At 38.0% G+C, this 27541-nt stretch overlaps 1 protein-coding gene across 1 annotated transcript; it reads left to right on the top strand.

The window, feature by feature from the left end:
• On the top strand, positions 1-27541 carry ARHGAP11A (Rho GTPase activating protein 11A). Its single transcript, XM_034994034.1, has 12 exons — positions 1-858; positions 4376-4446; positions 6912-7008; positions 7910-8163; positions 8789-8952; positions 9135-9281; positions 17218-17292; positions 18054-18221; positions 21335-21464; positions 22393-22501; positions 24502-24640; positions 25048-27541. The coding sequence occupies exons 1-12, from the start codon at positions 730-732 to the stop codon at positions 26625-26627; spliced, it is 3063 nt and encodes a 1020-aa protein (XP_034849925.1). The 5' UTR covers positions 1-729; the 3' UTR covers positions 26628-27541.

Below are 27541 nucleotides of genomic sequence, written 5' to 3'. Positions count from 1 at the left end.
CGGTCGCGGCTCCAGGGCTGGTGAGAAGGTGGAGGCGGAGGCATGAGGAGAGCTGCGTGGCTTCAGTGAGCACACCGAGATGTGCAGGCCGGGGGCCGCAGGCCGGCTGCTGGGGGAGGGAAGGAGCAGCCTGTGAAACGGGGTGACGGCGGCGACCAGCCCGGGCGGGGACCGGGACTGGAAAAGGCGCCTGAGCAGCCGGCTGGTCCGGCGGCTGGGCTAGGGCTGGGGGCACCGGGTCTTGAGAGACGAACGCCCGGCTGAGCCTGCCGGGGCAGGAGGGCCAAGGAGAAGGGTCTTCACCGTTGGGAAGGGACGGGGGCGAAGTGAGGTTTGGAGGAAACGGGATCTTAGGAAGTGGCCGGAAGTGGTGGTGAGAAGCTGGTAACAGGCGTCTGTACACGGAACCGAAAGAATCCGGGAGAAAGAAGGGAGGTCTGTGTAAGTAGCTGAAAGGATCAGGTGACGAGAAAGAAGGTCGGTGTAAGTGAGGGAAAGGTGAGGTGTGGCTAGATCAGAGGGAAGTAGGAGAAGGTCAGTGGAAGTGGCTAGAGGACCAAGGGAAAAGCCGTGGAAGTGGCTGGGGTCCGGAGCCGGAACAGTGCCAGACTTGGCCAGAAGGCAGCGGCGCAGAGTGCAAACCTCAGAGTGTTTGGAAATTGGAAGACCTGGTGGCGGACGAGGGTCAGGACGCAGATCCTGCCTCGGAGAGTGGGCTACGTGTCCGGGATGTGGGATCGGAGGCTGGTAAGGTTGGCCTTGTTGCAGCAGCTTCGGGCGGTCTATGGCATTAAGGTCAAGAGTGGCCGTGGGCAGTGCGATCGCAGGAGACATGAAACAGCAACCACGGATATAGTGGTAAGTTCCGGGAAAAGAGATTTGGGTTTTTTTTTAAAAAAAGAGCCCACCCTGTACCATCACTTATTACAGTTCATGCTAAAATGTTCATTATGTGTGGATCCCAAAGAGGATGTGGCTAAGCGTACTAATTCAATCCAGATGGTCGACTGCTGAAATTTAAAGAATGACATTGTTGATTCTTTACAGGGATTTTTGATCACTGAGAAAGTTGCAGGGTTTTCAACCTCACGACGTTGATATTTTGAACTAGATAATTCTTTGAGGTGGGACGTGGGGGCTGTACGGTGCATTGTAGGATGTCTAACAGCATCTCTGGCTTCTACCCACTAGATGCCAGTAGCATCTCCCAGTTTTGACAATTAAAAATATCTCCAGATATTATCAATTTATTGTATTTTGAACAAGTAGCATGTGGGAAGGGAGGCAAACACTACCCACCACCACCACCACAGTTTTAAAATAAAATTTGTAAAGGGACAAGGAGGATCAGTAAATTTTCTAAATGAGTCAGTAGATAAGGTGTGAAAGAGCATTAGAAATAGGCTTCAGATAATACCTCTGTGTTCACTAATTTGAAAAAAACAAGCTTGCCGCTTGGTTGTCTTTGAGATATAAAGCTGTTTTTTTAAAGTGAGTAAATTAAAACGGCAGAGTGGAATAATTAAAAAGCTGTTGATGATCTGAGGGTCGTCGAAGTAAGGGGATTTTGAATGAAATTTTATTGTCTACTGCGTCATCAGAATTTCATTGGGAAAAATACAGTAAATTGAATATAAAACATTTTAAATTTATTTGCCTAATTCTATGGTATTTTTATGTATTTAGAGACGAAAACTAATAAAATGTGCATAGCTCTTAATTTATAATTTGTGAAAGAAAATAAGTACTTGGATAAATAAGCTACTAACAAAATTAATTTGTATACCTCTTAAAAGCTTATACATTCTGGAGAAAATAGTTTTTGTTGTTTGCAACTTAATGGCAACGTATATGTTTATATTTAAAAACTAGAGTGATTTCTTCTGATTGAAAAACTGGTTTTCCAAGATCTCAAATATACTGGTTTTGTAAGTGTATGAAAAAATTTGAATCTGGATTTTTTTTCACTCCTTAAGAAAATCGTTACCGGGGCACCTGGGTGACTCAGTCCGTTAAAGCTCTGCCTTTTTGGCTCAGGTCATGATCCCAGAGTCCTGGGATCAAGCCCCAAGTCACACTCCCTGCTCAGCGGGGAGCCTGCTTCTCCCTCTCCGGCTCCCCAACCCCTGCTCAGGCTCTCTCTCACTCTCTCTCTCTCTCTCAAATAAACAAAATCTTTAAAAAAAAATTGATACCTACTTTTAGAGTCAGACAGACCTGAGTTTGAATCCTGCTTTACTCCTACTATGGATATATGATCTTGGACTGTTTAATTTTCCTACGCTTCAGTTTCCTACTCTATAAAGTGGGAATAATGGTATCTCTTCTTGGATTATTTAGGGGATTTAAAAATGATAAGATCTGTAGATAGGACTAGCACAGTACCTGTCACATGTCACTTATTCAGCTAATGATAGTTGTTATGGTAATCAATGGTTGAAATCCTAATTGGTAGTCAGGCTAGAAATCATAATAGAAATACTCTAATAAATACGGAAGATCTTTGTGTTATGAGAATGGGAACAGTTTTATTTGAAAACTAGATTTCTTTGGCTCTTTGGTGTTTGTTAGCTAATAATAGTTTTGAGCTTTTAAAGAACAGTGCCAGAAATCTTTTGAAGATAACATTGTGATATTCCAGTACATAAAATTTAAAAAGCAAGTTATTAGTTTTATTTTATGAGATTATGTTATTGTGAGGCCATTATTGAGAATAATACACTTGAGAAAAAAATCCCTGAGTTCTAGGTATGTAGGACCTCTGTAGACTTATAATCAGCTTCAGCATCTGATTTTTGCATTTTGTTTGGTTGTACAATATCAAGAAAATTATGATTTACCAAAAAAGGGGGTTTCCACACTAATACATTTTTTTTAACAGCTCACCTTGAAATGGTAATCATAACAGCAACAAATATTCTTTGAATGCTTACTCTATGTCAGAGACTAATATAAATGCTTTACATCTTTTAATTTATTTAATTTTCTCTACAACTCTTGTGACTTAGGACCTATGTGAAGGTGCTGAGGCATAAAGAATTAATTTGATCGAGGTCATTCAGCTAATAAGTAGAAGAGCCAGGATTTAAAACCTGGCAACCCTGCCACTAGGAGCCTGCTCCCTTAAGCACTGTACTGTACTGTCTTCTATATTCATCAATTAAATGGAGCCAGATGCTTGAAAAGGACTACTAAGATTTTGTTACTCTGTTGAATAATTAACAGTGTGAATGATTTCTTAACAAGTGCTTCGAGAGCATTCATGGAGAGCAGATGCATCTAAGCTAAATTAATGTTTATTAGATTAGGTATACCCACTTACTTAATTCTATATAAGCAGATATATGTATATATATGTGTGCGTATATATATGTGTATATATATATACTGACACACACATACATACATACATATATGTATGTACGTATATAGGCTTGTATTTAAGTCCGGTGCAAAACTACCTTAATCAGTGACACGTTTTTAAGAAGTTGGAATGCATACACAAAGATAGTGGCAGATTCTTTATTAAGAAGTGTGTAACATACAGATTCCTCTTGGGATTTTCAATGTATTAAATTTGAGTATGAGTAATACATTTGAATATGACCTTTTAAAAATATATTTCAAAGTAGTTAAAGAAATTTGAATTAAATGTTTGCGGAATCCCTGCCTTGGTTACCTCAGAACATAATTTGAATAACAGTTTTCCAGAGTGTGGAAAAGAAGATCAGGTCTAAAAACCACTTCGATGTAATTTTAAGAAGTACTCAAGGAGTGGCATTACCAATCAACTTAGCCTTTTGTTCACGTTAGTATTTATAAGGTGACAGAAGGGAAGTATAAGGTCAATGTTTATAAGGTTACTGAAAGAAACATAGTATTTTTAGAAAATGTTAGTGTTTTGGCCAATTTTTTTTTAAGAATTTCCTGACTAAGCACTAACTGGATTGATTTTTCATTATGGGATTGGAAACTGATGGAATGTATTACATTGCTTTAGGGCAATGACTTTATTTAATTCCAGTACAATTAGTATACAGTGTTACATTAGTTTCAGGTATACAGTATAGTGATTCAGCAATTCTGTACATTACTCAGTGCTCATCATGGTAAGTGTAGTCTTAATCCCCTTCACCTGTCTCACCCATCCCCCCCACTCACAATGACTTTATCTTGGCCATTTTTGTGCTCCCAGTACCTAAGGGAATGTTTAGCATATAGTAGTTACTTTTTAATCAAGGTTACTTGTAATAATTATTTTCATTGTCTTATTTCTATTTTTTTAATTTCCTAAGGTTTTTAATTTGCTTAATACTTAAGAAAACTTACATTATGCCTAATATTTGTGTTGGAATAATTGAATTTGCCATTTTAGGGTAAAATATTTGGAGTACCTTTTAGTGCATTGCCCCATTCTGTTGTACCAGAATATGGACACATTCCAAGGTAAGCTAAGTTTGGGATGAAGAAAAATATTTCAAACCACTGTCTGGGCCGTTTAAAAATAAATAGCTGAGAGGCACCTGGGTGGCTTAATTGGTTAGTGTCTGACTTCTGCTCAAGTCATGATCTCGGGTCCTGGGATGGAGTCCCACTTTGGGCTCCCTGCTCAGCGGATAGTCTGCTTGTCTCTCTCCCTCTGCCCCTCCCCCTGCTTGCTCATGCCCAGACAATCTCTCTAATAAATAAATCAAATCTTTAAAAAGAATAAATTAAAAAATAGCTGATTGACTTACACATTTGTTTTGAACTAGCAGTTTGCTCTCTAGTTAAGAGTCTGTTGTCGTCCCCCCCCCCCCCGCCCACCCTCTTTTTCCTTTGTGGATAAAAGAACATTTAAGCTAAGATTAAATAAAGTATTTGTAAATATAAATTATGTAACACTTGAGCTTTACTGTGTCACTTACTATTTAAAAGTAACCTTTTGGACTAACTGCATCAGAAATTAGCAGAGAAGGGGTGCCTGGGTGGCTCAGTTGTTGGGCGTCTGCCTTCGGCTCAGGTCATGATCCCAGGGTCCTGGGATCAAGCCCCACATCGGGCTCCTTGTTCCGCGGGAAGCCTGCTTCTCCCTCTCCCACTCCCCCTGCTTGTGTTCCCTCTCTCGCTGTGTCTCTCTCTGTCAAATAAATAAAAAAATTCTTAAAAAAAAAAAAATTAGCAGAGAAGTTTACATCTTCAATAGTTCAAAGAAGCATGCAAAGAACTATCTTACCTGTTACTAATTCATTTCCCCTCTATCCAAAGTAGGGTTCATTCTGGCCACTCTAGTTCAGTAACCTAGGTTTTTAACTGATACATTGTTCAAAAGCATTTATTGAATACCTTGCAACCTTAGAACAGTTTTCCCTCATTCAGCATATAGGTGTTGATTCACAATCTCCATAAGGTAAGCACTTACTATTTTGCTTTTCAAATGACCTATGAAAGAGTTGTTTATAATGATTTTCTACCTTTAGAATTGCAGTTATATCTGTAGTAAAGATGACTAAATCTTTGTTGTAATTTCTTTGCCTGCTTTAAACAAACAAACATTAAATTCTGTCAGTTACCCCCTGTAACATTCAGCCATTGTGCACCAGCACGGTGCTATCAATTGCTTGCTGCTGACATCCATTCTAATTTGTGTTATCAGTTAACTACTAAAGCCAACATTGATGGTTAAAAGTTGTTCATAAAGAAATTAAGCACACACCTCTAAGTATGAGAAGGATTGTAAGGATTAGGATATATCTGACTTTTCTGAGAGGCAGTGTTAGAGTGAGAAAAGCACAATGCCTTATTTTTGGGCAAATGTAACAGATGGTAGATATTTAAAGTTATGGGGGTGACTGGGTGGCTCAGCTGGTTAAGCGTCTGCCTTCAGCTCAGGTCATGATCCCAGGGTCCTGGGATCGAGCTCTACATCTGACACCTTGCTCAGCAGGAGCCTGCTTCTCCCTCTCCCTTTCCCTCTGCCTGCTGCTCCCCCTGCTTGTGCGAGCGCTCTCTCTCTCTCTCTCTCTCTCTCTCTCTGTCTCTGTCAAATAAATAAAATCTTAAAAAGAGAAAAGAAAAGAAGAAGGGCTTAAGGCCCGGGGTCATACTAACATGTAGAGGTCTGACAGAAAAAGGGGAGCCAGAAAAGGAGTTTGAGAAGGAATAGTTAGGGGGACAGCAGGAAGTGTCATGAAAAAGAATATTTCCAAGAAAAGCAGGGAATGGGTAAGTGTGTCAGATCCTGGCAGGACAAGTGAAATGAAGACAATTGACCATGGATTGATGACCTTAATATCTACTTAAATATTGACATGATATCTAAGATGAGAACTGTTTTATTGTAGTAATAGGGGTGCAAGTCTGATTGGAAAGGGTTGAGGAGACACTGGAATATGAAGTGGAGGCAGTAAAAATGACACATCTTGTGCTCTGAATGGAAGCAGAGAAATGAAGTAGGATTGAGAAGGATGTTGGATTAAAGCAACCTCATTGAGGGGCGCCTGGGTGGCTCATTCGGTTAAGCTTCTGCCTTCGGCTCAGGTCATGATCCCAGGGTCCTGGGATCGAGCCCTGCATCTGGCTCCCTGCTCGGCCGGAAGCCTGCTTCTCCCTCTCCCACTTCCCCTGCTTGTGTTCCCTCTCTTGCTGTCTCTCTCTCTCTCTCTCTGTCAAATAAAGTCTTAAAAAAAAATAAAAATTAAAAAAAATAAAGCAACCTCACTGAAATTGTCATGGATAAAAAGATGAGCTAGACAGAAGAATTTACGAAGCAAGAAAAACAACTAGAATTAACCTTTTATCACAAAGACTGAAGAGATTTGTGACATCAGAGCCTCTGAAGGGGGGTTAGTGCTTGGTCCATGTACTTTGGTAGAAGAATAGGATTTAGTAAGATGTGCATCTGGCCCCCTGAAAAGATTTCTCTCTTTCAGTTTTCTTGTTGATGCTTGCACATCTTTAGAAGAGCATATTCATACAGAAGGGCTTTTTAGGAAATCAGGATCTGTTATTCGTCTAAGAGCCCTAAAGGTAAGCATATTCTTGAACTATAATTTTTCATTTGTACTACTTTTTTATTTGGTTTTTAGAATTGAAATATTTAAACTATTGCATGAATTAACAGAAACTGAATTTGCAAATAGCCTTTTCTGTGGCAGAAGAACCTTTTTCTCTAAAAGGAATTATACAGCAGTTCCCCTGGTAGCTCTTTTTTTTTTTTTAAATGTATTTATTTATTTATTTATTTGACAGAGAGCAAGCAAGCACAAGCAGGGGGAGAAGCAGGCTCTCCACTGAGCAGGGAGCCCGATGTGGGGCTCGATCCCAGGACCCAGAATCATGACCTGAGCCAAAGGCAGAAGCTTAACTGACTGAGCCACCCAGGCGCCCCAAGTGTCTGACTCTTGATTTCGGCTCAGGTCATGATCTCAGGGTCACGAGGTCCAGCCCTGCATCCAGCCCCACATCCAGCCCCATGCTGGCTGTGGAGCCTGCTTAAGATTCTCTCCCCCTCTCTGTCCCCCCCACCATGCCCAAAAGTGCGCTTGCTCTGTCACTCTCTCGCAAAAGAAAAAAAAAAAGAATCATGCATTATTTAATGCTTTTTTTTTTCAGTTTTGAGATATAATTGACAAATACTGTACAACTTGATGTTTTAATATATGTATATATTGTGAAATGATTGCCACAATCTATATAATGCTTTAAAAATTTAGAGTACTTTCAAATTTGTGGTCCTTTGTTCCTATAAAGTACTATAGGAAATGAAAAAATGTTTTTTGTTTTTGTTTTTAGCCTTTTAAAATGGCATGATGTATATTAAAACAAGAGTTAAAAATTTATTAAAGCTTTCTAGAGTACAGAAAAGGATAGCTTATTTGCAGTAAACTCTTAATCCCTCAAATGCTCAAGATTATTATATTTATTTCAGAATAAACTGGATCATGGTGAAAGTTGCCTATCTTCTGCACCTCCTTGTGATGTTGCTGGACTTCTTAAGCAGTTTTTTAGGGAATTGCCAGAGCCCATCCTTCCAGCTGATTTGCATGAAGCACTCTTCAAAGCTCAACAGTTAGGAACAGAGGAGAAAAATAAAGCTACATTGTTGCTCTCCTGTCTTATGGCTGACCACACAATTGATGTATTAAGATACTTCTTTAACTTTCTCAGGAATGTTTCACTTAGGTAAGTAATTAAAGTCTTAGGAAATGACAGGTTGTTAATTAGCTAGATTTACCCGTATAGATAATAACTTAAATTTGGAATGGAAATTTTTTTTAAAAATTATTTCCTTACTGTAAGAAGTGTACCCTGTATAATTTAAGAGACAATATGCCACATGATTTGTATTTTCTTACTGCCTTAAGGTCATCATTATGAATGGCTTATTGGTGTTGATAGGATTCTTTGTCCATTGAATGACTTCGGATTACTATGTTTTTGATATATTTGTGTTTTGCTTCTCAAATTTGTCCTCTCTCTCTGCTTGCTGTCAATGAGCCTGCTTGTTCTAGACATACTTGCAGCCTTTTAATAGTTTTTCTGTGTGTGGGTTTGAAAATCAAATAATCCATTTGTGTGGAAAAACAAAGTGTGGGCTCTATAGTTAGCATGGTTTTTGTGATATATATTTAAACACACAAGCTATTTCTGGTTCTGTCTTATTTCAAGCCAATCATATAGATGGGTAGACAGAGGGTAGCTATTTGGACTTGTGTTTGATAAAATAAGTCTTCAAAGTGTGCTCAATATGTTATTTTACCTCTTGTTTCTCTTTGGCTCAATCTAAGAGAACTTTGTTTCATTTAAGGTCCAGTGAGAATAAGATGGATAGCAGCAATCTTGCTGTAATATTTGCACCAAACCTTCTTCAGACAAGTGAAGGACATGAAAAGATGTCTGCTAACACAGAAAAAAAGCTACGATTACAGGCTGCAGTAGTGCAAACTCTTATTGACTATGCATCAGATATTGGTAAGATGAATAGACATTATAAAGTAACAGGATTAGTTTAAATGAAGGAGATCCCAGCTTCCTCCAAGTGAACTGTGAAGACAACTATTAGAAATATATACTATTTGAACATTTTGGTATATACTATTTGAACACTTTGAGGGAGAGTAGAGGAAAAATTTTAACTCTGAACATTTTTTTAGGGCATATTCCAGATTTTATCCAGGAAAAGATACCAGCTATGTTGGGTCTTGATGGTCTCTGTGCTACTCCATCATTAGAAGGCTTTGAAGAAGGTGAATGTGAAACTCCTGATGATTGTAAGAGAAAGCGAAGACAAAGTGTAGGAGGTAAGTGGCAATAGCAGTCTCATTTTGTGGAATTACAGCAATTTGCTTTCATCTAAAATGTGTTTAAACGTAATGAAGCATAAGCTGCGGTCTGTGCCTTTTTGGTGCTTACGGCATAGTTGGAGAAACATGACACATGCATGTGAAAAGCAAAAATGACAATACAATCTAATATTAAATGCTAAATCTTTAGCATAAATGTAAAATGTGTTCAAAGGGGAAAAAAAGTTCCCTGGGTTATGGTGATCAGGGACTCCAAAGAAGAAGTCAAACTGAACCTTCTTGAAAAATGGGTAGAGTCTAGGGGAATTGGGTAGAGCGTCAGAATACTTGTATCCTATTGTAGATAAGAAGATGCTCTAAAGAAAGATTTGTGTAGGGAAGAAATAATCTATGACTATTAGTAAATAGACTAACATGACTTGAGTGAGGGGTTTATCCTAAGGATTAGGAGGATATTATGGTGAACTGAATGTCAGGCTGAAATATAGCGTGAAGCTGGATATTGGGTATTGGTATTGAAGGTTTATGCGTAGAGGCATAACAGGATTATAATGTTTTAGAAAATTATCTGGTGTAAAGAATTGAGATTTGGGAATACAGAGAACAGTCAGGCATGAGATCATGATTTGAAATAGTGACATGAACTATTTACAAGTATGAACTAACTAATGAAGGAAACATTACCAAGGAAGAAAAAAAAGACCTAAAGCTGGTGGAATCAGTCATAAGATTTCTTATCTCCTTCTTGATCAAGAAGACTGAGGCCATTCTTCTTCCAGTTGCCTTAGGAAATTTCTCATCTTCGGGGCGCCTGGGTGGCTCAGTCGTTAAGCGTCTGCCTTCGGCTCAGGTGATGATCCCAGGGTGCTGGGATCAAGCCCCACGTCGGGTTCCCTGCTCGGCAGGAAGCCTGCTTCTCCCTCTCCCACTCCCCCCTGCTTGCATTCCTGCTTTTGCTGTCTCTGTCAAAAAAATAAATAAAATCTTTAAAAAAAAAAACAGGAAATTTCTCATCTTTTGAGTATCAGAACTAATTGTTATTTTTTTTTAAATTTTATTTTATTATGCTATGTTAGTCAGTGTACAATACATCATTAGTTTTTGATGTAGTGATCCATGATTCATTGTTTTCGTATAACACCCAGTGCTCCATGCAGTATGTGCCCTCCTTAATACCCATCACCAGGCTAACCCATCCCCCCCCCCCAAAACCCTCAGTTTGTTTCTCAGAGTCCATAGTCTCTCATGGTTCATCTCTTCCTCCGATTTTCTCCCCTTCATTTTTCCTTTCCTTCTCCTAATGTCCTCCATGCTATTCCTTATGTTCCACAAGTAAGTGAAACCACGTGATAATTGACTTTTTCTGCTTGACTTATTTCACTTAGCATAATCTCCTCCAGTCCCATCCCATGTTGATGTAAAAGTTGGGTATTCATCCTTTCTGATGGCTGAGTAATATTCCATTGTACAGATGGACCACATCTTCTTTATCCATTCATCTGCTGAAGGGCATCTCAGCTCATTCCACAGTTTGGCTATTGCGGACATTGCTGCTATGCACATTGGGGTGCATATGGCCCTTCTTTTCACTACATCTGTGTCTTTGGGGTAAATACCCAGTAGTGCAATTGCTGGGTCATAGGGTAGCTTTATTTTTAATTTTTCGAGGCACCTCTACACTGTTTTCCAAAGTGGCTGTACCAACTTGCATTCCCACCAACAGTGTAAGAGGGTTCCCCTTTCTCCACAACCTCTCCAACATTTGTTGTTTCTTTCCCTGTCCATTTTTGCCATTCTAACTGGTGTAAGGTGGTATCTCAGTGTGGTTTTGATTTGAATTTCCCATTTGAATTTCGCTGATGGCTAATGATGATGAACATTTTTCCATGTGTCTGTTAGCCATTTGTATGTCTTCTTTGGAGAAGTGTCTGTTCAAGTCTTCTGCCCATTTTTTAGAACTAATTGTTATTAACTGTCTTCATTCTTGTTTGAATCTGGGCTTATATGATACAGCCTTATGTTTCTTCTTTGCCTCATTTGTAGATTTCCCTATGCCTTCTGTGTTAGTTTCCTAGGGTCACTGTGACAAAGTACCACAAATTGGGTGGCTTAAAACAACAAAAATTTATTGTCTCATAGTTCTGGAGGCTAGAAGCTAAAGTCAAGCTGTTGTCTGAGCCATGTTCCCTGTGAAACCTGTAGGGGAGAATCTCCTTGCTTTTTCTTGCTTCTGGTGGTGATTGTTGATTGTTGGCATTCTTTGGTTTGCAGCTGCATCCGATCTCTGCCTCTGTTGTCACATGGCCTTCTCCCTGGGTGTCTCTCTGCCCAAGTTTTCATCTTCTAGTGAAACCAGTTACGTTGAATTAGGGCCTACCCTAATGACCTCTTCTTAAATTGAGTACATCTACAAAGACACTAATTTCAAATAAGGTCACATCCACAAGTGCTTGGAGTTAGGACTTAAACACGTATTTTTGGAGCACATAATTCATCCCATAAACTTCCTACCCCAGATACAGATATTCTCAGACACAGATCCTTTTTTTTTTTTTTTAAAGATTTTATTTATTTATTTATTTGACAGTGAGAGCACAAGAAGGGGGACCAGCAGAGGGAGAGGGAGAGGCAGACTCCCCGCTGAGCCGGGAGCCTGACGCGGGGCTCAATCCCAGGACCCTGGGACCACGGCCCGAGCAGAAGGCAGACGCCCAACGACTGAGCCACCCAGCCGCCGCACAGATCCTCTTTATTACCCTCTTTTCCTTTGTGATTTCATTCATTCCTAGAGTTTCATTTATAGCATCTAAATAGGTGAACACAGGGGGAGCCTAGTGGCTCAGTCGTTGAGCGTCTGCCTTCGGCTCAGGTCATGGTCCCAGGGTCCTGGGATCAAGCCCCATGTCGGGCTCCCTGCTCTGCGGGAAGCCTGCTTCTCCCTCTCCCCCTCCCTCTGCTTGTGTTCCCTCTCTCTCTGTGTCTCTCTCTGTCAAATAAATAAACAAAATATTAAAAAAAAAAATAGGTCAACGCTGGATCTGGATCTCTATCACTATTGTCTTGCAAATATCAGTTTCACTGTAGTAACAGCTTACTAGGGAGATATCTTCACTTCTGCCTATTTTTGATGCTTTAAGCTCAGCATTTTGAAATGATAATCTTCACCCTCTTTAAACTGGTTCTTCTTGAATTCCTTTTTTTTATTAACAGCACCATCATTTTCTAGTCACTGGGGCTTTAAATGGTGGGTACCTAACTCTTACTCTACCATTTATATTCACAGTCTTCAGGTTCTGTAAGATGCTGTCTGTGGTATTTACTGCTGCATCATCTTTACTCTAAGAATCTCCTTATTGATCTTCATGCCTCTTCATTGAATCTGCCCTGCTTATTGCTGTCAAGACTGATGTTCTTCCTGTATAACTCTAATCATGTCTCCCACATACTCATCAGAAACTTTCACTGATAAAACTGATATTTATAACCTGGTATTAAAGGTCTTTCATAGGATTGTTTTAGTGTGCCTTTCTACTGTTTTCTCTCTCTAATTTATGCAATGTATACTATACTTTAGTTCAATTCCATTTTTTATTTATTGTTTTTTAGACACTTTGGGTTTTTTGCTTATCCTATTTATTGATAGAATGTTTTTACTTCCATCTACCCTTGCTGTTTAAATTATATCCAGTTGTCAAAATTCAGTTTAAGTGTTTTGTCAGGCATGCTTCACCCCTGCTGTGTTTTTAGTGGGAAAATAATCTCTTTTCTGTGCTGGCATTCTATAATATTCAAGACTCTAACAGTTTTTATATGGTTTTATATTTACTCCTCATACATGACTCTCTTACCTATTATATTTAATGCTCTTTGGAGGTAGAGGCCATGTTTTATACATTGTATCCAGCCCAGTGTTTTATACTTAATGGGCATAAACTACAGAATGAATACATTAAGTCGAGTTATTAATATTTGGCTTAAACCCAGAGGTACTTTATCTGTTCAAACAGGTTAAAATAGTGTTTGTCAAGCATCATTAAAATGCATCGATTTCATTAGCAATTTGAAATTGTTGAGGAGTTCTAGACCATTAGTGTTTATCTTTTGTGTGTTATAGCTAGCCTTTTTTTAAAATATAAATTCACTTAGCCAAGATATAGTACATCATTAGTTTCAGATGTAGTGTTCAGTAATTTATCAGTTGCATGTAACACCCAGTGCTCATCGCATCACATGCCCTCCTTAATGCCCATAGCCCATTTTTTTCTTTTTTCTTCTTCTTTTTTTTTTCATTTCACTCTGAAATGCTATAAGCATCCATGTGATCTGATTGCATTTGCTTTGAAGAATCTTTGGACTTTTAAATTGTAGAAAAATATTTAACATAAAATTTATCATTTTAACCAGTTTTAAGTGTACAGTTCAGTACTGTTAAGTGTATTAATTTTGTTGTGCTACCAATCTCCAGGAACTTTTACTTTTATTTTTGATATTTATTCTATGACTTAGTTAGTCTAGCATATGCTGGGTATGGCAATTCTCAATAATTGTTTTTTTTTTAAAAAATTTTATTTATTTATTTGACAGAGAGAGACACAGCGAGAGAGGGAACACAAGCAGGGGGAGTGGGAGAGGGAGAAGCAGGCTCCCCGCAGAGCAGGGAGCCCGATGCGGGACTCGATCCCAGGACTCTGGGATCATGACCTGAGCTGAAGGCAGTCACTTAACCAACTGAGCCACCCAGGCGCCCTCTCAATAATTGTTTTACCCCAGAATCTGTATAGTATTTTATGGGCAAACTCGTGTAATGAAAGTAATGTTTTTACCTATATTTATAAGTTTGTGTGCTCTTCTGTATTATTATTGTGCTAAACAAATGTCTTTCATGGTCAGTGGTACAGTGCTGAGCTGATTTGATTAATATGCCCTTATCGTCTGGTGCTTCCTGAAATACATATGTCATGAGACATAATTTTTCCATTTCTCTAGAAAGATGGTCTGTACTTGGGGCACCTGGGTGGCTCAGTTGGTTAAGCTGCCTTCAGCTCAGGTCATGATCCTCGGGTCCTGGGATCGAGCCCCACATCGGGCTCCCTGCTTAGCGGGAAGCCTGATTCTCCCTCTCCCACTCCCCCTGCTTGTGTTCTTTTTCTAGCTGTCTCTCTCTGTCAGTTAAATTAAAAAAAAAAAAATCTTTAAAAAAAAAAAGATGGTCTGTACTTGCAGTGTGGCCCATGATGCCATGATGCAGTCAGGATGGTTTCAGATTATGGAGGGAATAGTTTGTCTTTCCATGCTTCTGATTTTGCTGTACTATTCTTTTTTTTTTTTTTTTTTTAAGATTTTATTTATTTGTCAGAGCACAAAGCAGAGGGAGCGGCAGGTGGAGAGGGAGAAGCAGGCTTCCCGCTGAGCAGGGAGCCTGATGCGGGACTTGATCCCAGGACCCTGGGATCATGACCTGAGCTGAAGGCAGATGCTTAACTGACTGACCCACCCAGGTGTCCCCTTTCCTGTGCTATTCTAATTGTGTGGGGTTTTTGCTGTGGCTGAGTCTGTTGCTCAGTTGTTTCTTCTCTCTTCAGCTCTGGCTTTTGTTTTTCTTCTTCCCTTTTTTTCTCTTTTTCCTCTCCCATATTAACTTTATTTGTCTGCTCAGGTGCCGTGAAGGTTGGCTTTATAAGCCATTACCTGCCATTTAGAGCATAGCCTATTTTTGGCTCTTCATTAAGGTTTTCAGTCTTCTCTGGTTTGTACCTGTTTCACTTGAAAGGTGTAAGATTTCTCAGTAATACACAAGTGGGCTATAGCTGAACTTTATTTTGAGTGATATTTGGTGATTAATCAGGTAAACAGACATTTAAAGATTTTTTATATTACATTGTAGCTAAAAATTAGGGGTATATTTTTGCATGAAACTAGTTGAAGTCACAGTTTCCTAATCACTAAATCTAATGGGTACTTTTTTTAGGCCTGTATCATTCAGAATCTCTTTGGCCACTTAACTATTTCCTTCCTGATTTTTTTTTTTTTAAATTTACTTGGTTTTTATAACACTGTGCTTTTGTTGTTTCCCTACATCTTTAGCCACTTGTTCCTGCCTTTTAATATTTTATTTATTTGTTTATGAGAGAGAGCAGGCAAGTACAAGCAGGTGGGAGGGCAGAGGGAGAATGAGAAACAGACTCACTGCTGAGCAGGGAGCCTGACACGGGGCTTGATCCCAGGACTCTGGGACCATGACCTGAGCTGAAGGTAGACGCTTAACTGACAGAGCCACCCAGGCACCTCTCCACTTGTTCTGTCTTTATGTTTTGGATTTTCTTTTTCTACCACCTCTTAATTGCTCCATTCTTCCATACTTGACTTTCTTTTTACACTTTGCCCTCTTCCTAAATGACCTCATTCACTCTTAATTTTTTTAAAACTACCATTGCTGAGCTGATGACTCTCAAACTACTTCTCCAACCCTGATCTTTCCACAAATTGATTCATATCCATTTCAGTGTTCCATAGGCATGTCTAACTTTTCCCTGCATAATTTCCTTTCCTTTGGGTGGCACCATTATCTACGCAATCATCAAAGTCAGAATTCTAGATACTCTTATCCACTCTTTTCTCATTCCCACATCTCACTGATCACTAAGCCTTGTCACTTTGAGCTCCTAAATACCTTTTTTCCACCTCCATTTGCACTCTTCCTGCCTTAGTTCAGATCTTCATCTTTTGCTTGCCTAATTGCCACTCTTCCTTTAGATCTCAAATATCACTTCCTCAGGAGCACCTATAACTCCCCAGTCTAAATCTGTTGTTAAATTTGTACTTCAGACTACGAATCCCATTTGTCATATTTTTATTTCCTTGGTATTTTTCATGGCTTTTTTTTCTCTGTTAGAGTAAGTTTTATAAGGGCAAAGACCATGTCTGTTTTGATCACTTTTGTATCTTCAGTGGTAGCACTGTGCTTGACAAATAGTAGGTACAAAATAAATCTTTGTTGAATGACTAAATAACATACTTAGAAGAACCTTCAGCTAGTTAGCCAACCCCCTAACTCTCATACTGCTGCCAGTTATTTTTTCAAAAATTCAGATCTGACAGTTTTGCCCGCCCCCCCCCTTTTGCCTTTGGAGAAGTTCAAGTTCTTCAAAATGACATAGAGGCCTTTTTCCAACTAATGCACAAGACTTATCTCTTACCATATCCACTGCTCTCTGTTTGCTCTGGCAGTATCAAACTACTGGTTTCTAGCATACATAAATCCTGTCTTTTCACCTACGTGCTTTTGCATATGCTATTCACCTTGCCCAAATGCTACCTTCTTACTAAATCAACACCTACTAATCCTTCAGAACACTGTCCAGGTTTTGCTTCCCCTGCCAAGCTTTCTCTCTTGTTGCCATTTCTTCTCTTCCTCAATAAGTAATGATTTTCTCTCCCATTCTCTATCTGTACATTATACACATTTGTTTTACACATATTCTATATTGTATGTCACTTTTTTTTTTGAGAGAAGAGATGGGCATGTAAATTGGGAATGTAATCAAAATAAATCTTTTAGTTTTTTTCCTATTTTGAAATAATTTCTTCTAAATAACCTTAAGTGACTTTAAAATGTAGGGGTGCCTGGGTGGCTCAGTTGGTTAAGCATCTGCCTTTGGCTCAGGTCATGATCTCAGGGTCCTGGGATTGAGCCCTGTGTCAGGCTCCTGGCTCAGCGGGGAGTCTGTTTCTCCCTCTCCCTCTGCCCCCCAAACCCCACTCATACTCTCTCTCAAATAAATACAATCTTTAAAAAATAAAAATAAATAAAATGTATAAGCTGACATAAACTTAGATGCTGGAAAACCACAAACATCAAAATGAATTATTGGTGAAAGATAGGTAAATGTTAAATTATAATTGATTATATGATTATATGTGTTTTGCATTTCAGATTTTGTTAGTGGAGCATTGAATAAACTTAAATCTAACAGAACACCCTCCGTTACACCTCAACAAGAAAAAATTGGTAGGTATTATATATTTTGTATTTAAGTGAAAATTTCTGTATATTATACAAAAAGTAACCATTACCTAACTTATTTTGGTTTAATCAAATCCAAATATTATTTTAAATGGAGATACGGTACTATAATTTTGTTGTGACATTGCTAATTACATTGGATATAATGAACCCAAAATTGTAGGTAAGAATTTCTTTTAGTTTGTTGTTACATTTTTGGTCTTTTAAATCATGCTTTTCTGTTGAATGTACGTTGGATGCTGTTGAATATGTGAAAATAACTCAAATTTCATTTTGTTTTGGAACCAGAATTTTATTAGCATATGTTCCCATTTTTATCTTGGTTTGCTTCTGGCTGAAATTAGGCCAATAACATAATAACAGACAGTATGATCATTTGTTTTGTTTTTCAAATTGAAGAAATTAAGTGGTTAATATTTAGTTATGAAAAGCAAAACTATTATGTAGATCAGTTTGTTTGATCTCCTTGATTATTATTTTATTCCATATATTAATATTCTTTAATGTGGATTATATGCATCTTTCAGTCTATTTAGTTTAAGTCACTATTGTTAATCTTGCCTTTTTGTGACTTCCCTGTTATTATTTTAAATAATTGCATGGTTTTAATTTAGTTATAACATATATTTGATAATGTAAACATATTCTCACATTCTTTGGTTAGCTCTAAGTAACTACTTTATAAGAAGAAATTACGTAAAGCTTTTGTTTTTCCCACAGAGTTGATAAAACAATTTTTTTTTCAGCCCAGGTATCCGTATCACCCACGATTCTTACACCAAATGCTAAGCGTAAACTGCCAGTGGATTCGTCTCATGGTTTCTCAAGTAAGAAGAGGAAGTCCATCAAGCACAATTTTAACTTTGAGTTGTTACCAACTAATCTCTTCAGTAGCAGTTCTACACCAGTATCAGGTAGCAAAAAGAATTTATATAATTGAGTTGTAAACATTAACATGAGTGTCTATTCTGAGCAAAGTGCTATTTCATATTAATGTCACCCCTTTTAGGAACTATGGCTTTATTCAGTTTATCAAATCTTTTAATTTTTATAAAGTCCCCTCACTTTTATTTTATTTTATTTTTTTTAAATATTTTATTGGTTTTTATTTTGAGAGAGAAGAGATAGTGAGAGAGAGCATAAGCCGGAAGGAGAGGGAGAAGCAGGCTCCCTGCTGAGCAAGGAGCCCGATGTGGGGCTCGATCCCAGGATCCTGGGATTATGACCTGAGCTGAAGGCAGCCGCTTAACTGACTGAGCCACCCAGGTGTCCAGTCCCCTCAGTTTTAAAATAGACACTGGCTCTGTATAATTAATGTGTATGTGTGTATGTTGACTGACCATGCCTATTGAAAGTTATGGTAAGTAACTTAGAATGAGAGTTTGGGCTTCTGTGTATAGCACTGGTTCTCGGGTTTTAGGTGATTGGACATCCTGAATTCTATTTTAGTTACTTCCTGACTCTCTGATCCATAGCTATGACTGTATTGTTATCTCCTGTTGAGGTTGCCAAAATTTGATTTTCCCTAAATGCAGGGTGGTGGGGTACTGCCATTGGAGGAACCATTGTTCAGGTAAAGAGGGGGATATTTTTTAGTTTTATATTCAAGTAGATTTTATAAAAGCTTTATAACTTGGTTTACGCTGTTCCTTATGACACGGTTTCCAGATTCTTTACCAGCCCAGCCATTTTCTCCCAAATGACTTATAAGTTCCTAATATAGCCACCCAGAGCCGCCAGAGAAAAATATAATTTTGCTAATTTGAATACCAGATTTTTGTTAGTATGGTCTTAGATTGAGTTGGCTCCTTTAGCATGTACAGAATACAAGTTGGCTCATGGTTAATCTTACAAGTTAATGTTATGATCAACCCAAAATGAAATGAAGTCCTGAGCCCAGAGTCCTCTATCTCCTGTTTGTCTCACATTTCATCAAAAAGTGAGTGATCTCTAATTCTTTTAGATTTTTATTGATTTCAGACAATGTTGAGAGTTTTACTTTAAATTTGTTAGCTAGGTTAAGAGATCTTTCCAGAAGCCTCCGTTTAGTTTCTATTATCCAAAAAGTCTAGATTTTCCTTGTTTGTTTTATTAGAAAGTTGAACAGAATAGCAACTTGTTTTTTATGGTCCTTCACGGGATCTCTGTGTGTGTTTTGCTAAAATATAGTGATAAGACATATCATTGTAATGATAAGACAAATACAGACATATCTGAAGCTATGTCTGTATTTCTTTCAGTATTCAGAGGTTGGAGACTTGAATTCTTTTAAACTAACTTAGTGTTTTCTCTCTCTCTCTCTCTTTTTTTTTAGAGAGAGAAAGAGTGAGAGCAGAGGGAGAAGGAGAGAAAGAATTTCAAGCAGATTCTGTGTAGAGTCCAAGGCTGGGCTTGATCTCATGACCCTGAGATCATGACCTGAGCTGAGATCAAGAGTCTGAGGCTGAACCAATGAGCCCTCCAGGCACCCCTAACTTAGTGTTTTCTTAGTTTTTTCGACTTCGGAGGACTGTTTCCAAATGGCCAGTGTGAATTGTAATTCTATCTGCCTTTGCTTATTATAAGCATTATAACATCTGCTTCAAGAAATGAACCTACTGATTCCTTCTCTCCAAGCTCCCAAAAAGTAGTTTAAACATTCTTGTGTTACTGGAACATTAGTATGAGCCTGCTGAATCAATGATTTTTTTTTTAATAAAAAAATCAAGTTCAGGGGCACCTGGGTGGCTCAGTTGGTTAGGCGTCTGCCTTCTGCTCGGGTCATGATCACAGGGTCCTAGGATCGAGCTCCGCATCGGGCTCCCTGCTCGCAGGAGGCCTGCTTCTCCCTCTCCGACTCCCCCTGCTTGTGTTCCCTCTCACTCTCTCTCTCTCTGTCAAATAAATAAATAAAATCTTTTTAAAAAAAATTTAAAAATCAAGTTCACTAACAATAATCCTATTATTTTAACTCACCATTTTCTTTCTTTCTTTTTCTTCCTTCTTTCCTTCTTTCCTTCTTTCCCTCCTTCCTTCCTTCTCTTCTTCTCTTTCTCTCTCTCTTTTTTTTTAAAGATTTTATTTATTTGAGAGAGAGAGTATGAGCAGGAGGAGGGGCAGAGGGACAAGCAGACTCCCCATTGAGCGGAGCGCAGAACCTGGTGCATGGCTCCATCTTAGGACCCTGAGATCATGACCTGAGCTGAAGTTAGACACTTAACTGACTGAGCCACCCAGGCACTCCTGAAAAGATTCAGTTTCTATATTTGTCTAATTTAATTACAAAAATTATATTTTAATCTTAGGGAACAATAACACATAAGTCTTTATTACCAAACACTGCGTTTATATTATTAAGAAAAATAATAATATAGTTTACATTCACTGATATTTTTATCAGACCTGTGAAAAACGGGTGAGACTGGAGCCATCTTAAAACAGAGCTAGAGTGGCCACTGCAGAGAAACTGCCTTACGCACTTTTTTTGCTGTTTGTTTTGTTTTGCTTTTTTGTGGGTTTTTTTTTTAATTTTTTAAAAATTTAAATTCAGTTAATTAACATATTGGTTTTAAAGACAGAGGTTTTAACTTGCCATTTTTCTTTGGCCTTAAATTTCTCAGCCACAATTCAGTAAATTCCATTGCAAAATTGAAAATGGATTGGTTTCTAATTTTGGATAATAACAGATATGTGCTTTTTTTAATATAAAGGCAGCTATATTAATCTACAGTCCACAGAGTACCTATTTATAATTTTTTTCCTATATTAATCTACACTCCATTATTAAATGAGTTGAAAAGCAAAACTTTAATATAAAAGTCATGTTTAATCTGACCCTTAATTGGCAACTAAAAAGTAAGAAATTGATACTTTTTTTTTTTTAAATTGAATTGGGTTTATTTGGCTTCTGAAGTTGCTAACCAGAAATTATGTGATTTTGTTATTGCATAGGGTTGGAAATTAAGACTTTAAATCTAATTGCTATTAATATTTTATACTTTGGAAAGGAAGTATGGGTGGTATATTACATGTGGTTATATTTTTATAGTTCCCTTTGATACAAGCCCAGAAGGATCATCTCAGAGTTCAGTCTCTCCTGTAACCATCAGTGGAAACCGTTTGATTAGTACAGGTGTGCTAAGGCGAAGTAAGAGGATTGCAGGCAAAAAAGTTTGCAGGTAATAAATCCAGGACATTTTGTTTCACTGGTATATATAGTTAATAAAATATTTTGTTTGTCTTTCTGCTGAGAATCATATTTGAGTCATAATTTTTTTTTAAAGATTTTATTTTTTTTTAATTATTTTTTTTTTTAAGATTTTATTTATTTATTTGACAGAGAGAGACACAGTGAGAGAGGGAACACAAGCAGGGGGAGTGGGGGAGGGAGAAGCAGGCTTCTTGCTGAGCAGGGTGACCCCGATGCGGGGCTCAATTCCAGGACCCTGGGATCATGACCTGAGGCGAAGGCAGACGCTTAACAACTGAGCCACCCAGGCGCCCCTTGAGTCATAATTTTTAAAAATTCCCCCTGCCTTTATTATCTTATCAATCAGCTGCACTTTATATATCCTCCAGAGAATGACTTCTAATTTGAGTCCACTTTGCTTGCTTAAAATCCTATTGTATGTTGATGTGTGTAATTTTTTAATTTCCCGTTAATTTGTAGGCTAGTCTGTTCTTCTTAAAAAAATTTTATTTATTTGAGGGGGAGGGGGAGGGGCAGAGTGAGAGGGAGAGAGAGAATTCTCAAGCAGACTCCCTGCTGAGCGTGGAGCCAGACATGGGGCTCAGTCCCGGGACCCTGAGATCATGACCTGAGCCGAAATCAAGACTGAGCCAACCCAGGGGCCCCCAGGCTAGTCTGTTCTAATGATTCTGTTTTATAAGTGACTAAGTAACTCTTGTGATAAACAGGAGAGGCCATTTTATATACAAATATAATGTATACATTAAAGCTTAACTGATTTTAGAAAATTATTACTCTAATTACTAGCAATATAATTTGCTCTGGACTTTCAAATTGCATTTTGCAAGAATGCCTCCAGTTTTTATGCTAACATTTTTTTTTTTAATGCTGACATTTTTAATCCCATGCTTTTTTAGGGTGGAATCAGGAAAAGCAGGCTGCTTCTCTCCTAAGATCAGTCGTAAAGAAAAGGTCCGAAGATCTCTTCGTTTGAAATTTAGTCTGGGGAAAAGTAGCAAAGACACAGTAAGTGTCTTTCACCATTTCATTGATGTTCATATTAGCATAAAGCTGTAGACTTGATGGTAAAAGACACTCTTAACCCTGCCTCTCCAGCTACTGTCTCTTTCTCTACTCCCCTTTATACCAAACTCTTACACATGAATTGATATCTACTGTTCCCTCCTTTTCTGTTCTGCTTAAATTGATTCTAATGAGGCTTTCATCCCCAACAATCAATGCAGCTCCTTTCAAGATCACCCATGAATTCAGTGGTGCTCAAACCAGTGGACAAATAACAGTCCTTATTAGACTTGTCAATAGCATTTGACGTGGCTAATCACTTGCTCCTCTTTGGCATACTTTCCTTCCTTGCTTCAGAGGCACTTTACTTATGATTCTTCCTTCTTCACTGGTTACTTTCCTAATTCCTTTACATTGGAGTGCCCAAAGAGTTCCCTTTTCTCTTTCTACTCACTCAAGGTGCTCATTAGCTTTAAACATCATATATTTACTTAAGACTTCCAAGTTTATATCTCTAGCCCAAAATGCTTTCCTGAACAACTTGACTGTTTCTTAACATCTGCCTACTTCTCTACTTGATGTCCATCCAATAGACATCTCAAGTATAACCTGTCCCAAATAGAGCTCGTAAGATTCATTTCTTCACTGCTGCTATTTCTCCACTCCTCCCCCTCTCCACCAACCACATCCCCACCTACAGTCGTCACCATCTCAGCTATGGCAACTCATTCTTCCAGTCACTTAGGCCAAAAACCATGTAGGCATTCTTTTTTTTTTTTTTTGAAGATTTTATTTGTTGACAGAGAGAAACAGCGAAAGAGGGAACACAAGCAGGGGGAGGGGGAGAGGGAGAAGCAGGCTTTCCACGGAGCAGGGAGCCTGATGCAGGGCTCGATCCCAGGACCCTGGGATCATGACCTGAGCTGAAGGCAGACGCTTAACGACTGAGCCACCCAGGTGCCCCCCATGTAGGCATTCTTGACTCCTCACTTTCTCACACGTCCTGTGTAAACCATTAGGGAATCTTGTGTCTCCTCTGCTTTTAGAGTATATCCAGACTGAACAATTCTCACTGGTACTACATTTCTAATATTCTATAAATTCTGTCATCTCCAACTTGGTTTACTGCAATAAACTCCTACTAGTAGGTCTACCTCTACCTTGCTGTAATACTACAGCCAAATTGATCCTTTTAAATCCCAAGTAAAGTCCTGTCACTCCTCTGCTCAGAATCCTCCAGTGACTCCTCATTTCACTCTGAAAAAATGATAAAGTTCTTATGTTTACATGTACCTCCCCACAGGACTGGAACCAGCCTGCCTTTCTGAGTCCTCCTCTCACCACTCCCTCTAGCCCACTCAGCTTCTTGCCTCTGTGCTGTTTGTCAAATGTGCCAGACCTGGTTTCGGTCTCGGACACTACCCTGGTCTTTTTCTCCCTGGGATAATATTCTTTCCCCCTTTATCTTCATGGCTCTCACACATTTATCTTTGCTCACAAATCATCTTCTGATCACTCTGTTTAAAATGACACCCCACCATAGGCTTCTTACCCTGCTCTACTTTTCTCCATAGCATTTCTCACCTTGTGTATTGTATAATATACAATATAATTTACTGGTGTTCTTGTCCTGCTCGAAATCTCCCCATCTAGAATGTAAATTCTGAGGGTAAGATTTTGATCTGTTTTGTTTTGTTCACTCACTGTTGTGAGCAGGTCCTAGCATAGAGTCATCACAAAAGAAATTATTTCAGTTAATATGTGAGGTTGTTTTTATTTTAGATCATAAAATACCAAGTAATAGCCAAGTCAGATGCTTACAGTTTTCATCAACATGCATGCAAGTATATTTGTGTTTGGTATGAAATTGTTTACTTTTATATACCTTTTTCAATCAGCTGTAGAGGATTTTGATAACTACAAAAATTTACTTTGTCTTAGTATTTGAATTAACTAGGTTTATTTCTTAACCAAAACATTTTCAATTTTTCTTTTCTGTACAGAATGGGTGTGTTGGTGTCGACAGACGTGAAAATGTTGGTCGACGACTTGCAAATCAACAAAGTTTAAAAAATAGGATTGAGTCTGTAAAAACAGGTCTGCTTTTTAGCCCAGATATTGATGAAAGATTAACAAAGAAAGGTACAGTTACATGATATTTTTAGTTTTACCCAAAAAGCCTACTTTCATTGCTTTTCTGAAAAAGTTTTTCTGGCTTTCTTGAGATATAATTAGATATAATTGACATATAAGCTTCAGTTATTTTATCGTAAAATATATTAATTTACTGTTCTAGAAATTAAAAATTCATGTTTGAATAGTGAAAATATTTGAATTGGCATCGTATTTTTGTCTGAACAATTGGAAGATGCTTTTAAATATAAATACAAAAATGTTTGACATTTTTATATTAAAAATTATTTCTTTTAACACAAATCCTTAATTATTGAAATTTAATGTTTAATACCTTTATCTGCCATGTGTTTGAATAATATTTCAAATATGTTTCAAATACAAATGATTGAAAAGACTGAACTGTTTTATTTTAGGTTCAAAAAAGATTCATAAATCTGAGGAAAACTTAACTCCAGAGCGTCTAGATGGAACAAATTACCGGATGTCTTGGACAGGACCTAGTAATTCTAGTTTTCAAGAAATAGCTGCAAATGAAGTTTCTCTGATCAAAGGAAACCTTGAGGTGAAAAACTCTTTGGAGCCTGATACTACGGTTGAAAAGTCCCCTGTTCATTCATATGAACTCACCCCTTCTAACGTACATGATAAGCATAACAATGTAACTGAAAGCTCTCTTAGTGGGGATGAAAATAACTTGACCACAGAGACTTTGGTGAAAATTCAGAAAGCATTTTCTGAGTCTGGAAGTAATCTTCATGCATTGATAAATCACAGGCAGTCATCAATAACTAATGTGGGGAAACTAAAGCTAAATGAAACATCTTCTACAGAATATAGCCCAGAGAAAAATCTATTTGAAACTAGTGATTTGACTGTGATAGAATCAGATGAACATCAAACTAAAACAGATGAAAATAGTTTTTCAGAACAAGACATCTCACTACATCAAACTCAAAAATCAGATGGAGAAGCAACTATAACATTTTACTCAGCTCATATGAAGATTGAACATGAGAAAAGCATCCATTCAGATATACCTAGAGATCACTCAGTCAGGCCAGAATTGCCTAGTGAGGAACACATAAAGAAACAGCAGTCCCCAAGGGATAAACTAAATACTCAGTTAAAGGAGAATGAGAATATGATTGAAGAGAACTTCTTACTGAAATGTGCAGGTTCTAGGGAGGATGCAGCTGACCTCTCTTCCTCAGAGCAGATTACATGTAATATAACAAACTTACCAAAACCGAGGCCTGTGAGAATCCTTCAGCAGCAGTCACTGGGGGGAAACTGTCATACAACCGGCCCTGAAAGCTCACAAATGACAGAGCATGGGAGGGTGTCAGACCACATACAGTGGTTTAACAAGCTTTCTCTCAATGAACCAAATAGGACCAAAGTTAGGTCACCTCTTAAGTTTCAGCGTACACCTGTCCGTCAGTCTGTCAGAAGGATTAACTCCTTGTTGGAGTACAGCAGACAACCTGTAAGGCACAAATTGGCAAGTCTTGGTGATGCGGCTTCTCCTCTGGTGAAATCAGTGAGCTGTGACAGTGCTCTTTCCTCTGGTATAGAAAGTACATCAAAAGATTCGTTGATTTCATGTACCAAATCAGATCCTAAAGAACAGAAGTTTATAGCATGTGAACAGCCAAATGTTGATGCAATTTCAAAATCAGGCATGGAGTTAACTTATAAGTCTTTTTCAAGGATGAAGAGGTACCCAGACTCCAAGAATGCTTCTCTTGGGTCTACCAGAATTTGTAAACAGGAAGTAGTATCTGATGGCCAAATTAAGGTTCCCTTGGATGACCTGACAAATCATGACGTATTTAAATCTGTTGTAAATAATAATATGGGCTTTTCTCCTGGGATAAATACCAGAGTCCTTAGGAAACCGTCAGAAAAAGAAAGGGTCTGGTATAAAGGTTCTCCAAAAAATCCTATTGGCAAAGCTCAGCTACTACCAACGAGTAAACCTGTAGACTTGTAATTGATAAATGTTAATACTTGTTAATGTAAATAAAATTAGCGGTTGGTGATAGGACTGGCAGGATAATCTGCATGTTAGTTCGTTAGCTCAGGAAGATGAAGTGATAGATTTTAATTTCACTGCACAAGCAACTTGAATTATGCTTGTATAAATGACTATTTTGTTTTTCTTAATTATGGCAGTATTTAAACTTGTGATCTCTTAAAGCAGAGGTTACACTTTTTGAAAGAAATTGGCTGGGTTTGTGAGAAATTAATTTTTGAATATTGTATGAATTTTATATTAAGTGTGATAGGAAGAGTGGAACGAGTTGTCTATTTCCTGTTATTCCTCCTAAGTCAGGTTTCTACAAGAAATTTCTTATATGTAGAGGGAAGAGATAAGCCTTACAAATCTTATTTCTTTAATTACATTGATATTTATGGCTTTTGCCAAAATCCCTAAAAATTAACTTGTTTCAATAGCATCTTAATCCTTTACTCCTATCTGGGGCAAAGTAATTAAGTTTATATTGTCTATAGTTGTGTACGGTATGTTCACTGGGACTAAGAATTACGGCTAAAGCAGAATAATGACTCACGTGTGCTCTTAAAGAATGATGCTGCAGAAATAATTGAGGACTTTTGAGCCATACTATGTTTTTAAAGTTAATTTGCACAAATACATTTGTAGCTGTTTTGTCTGATATAGAATTTAAAATTATTTAAGGAGGAATAATTAAGCTTGGAAATTTTTAATCAAGGTGATTTCTTAATATGCACACACTTGATTTTATAATTTAAAATAGTTGATGTACCTCTGTACATTTAACTTGGATTCTTAACTTTTGATTCTTATAAAAGCCTATGATGGTTTTGTCTGGTGTGTAAATGTTATTTATTTAGCATAGACATTAAAGGTAACCTTCTGGAAAA

The sequence above is a fragment of the Mirounga leonina genome, unplaced genomic scaffold (genome assembly GCF_011800145.1).
Source record: "Mirounga leonina isolate KUSES-001 unplaced genomic scaffold, KU_Mleo_1.0 Mir_91, whole genome shotgun sequence".
NCBI classification, from domain to species: domain Eukaryota; kingdom Metazoa; phylum Chordata; class Mammalia; order Carnivora; family Phocidae; genus Mirounga; species Mirounga leonina.
The sequence above is the reverse complement of the archived record's forward strand: the minus strand, read 5'-3'. Positions and strand labels throughout refer to the sequence as shown.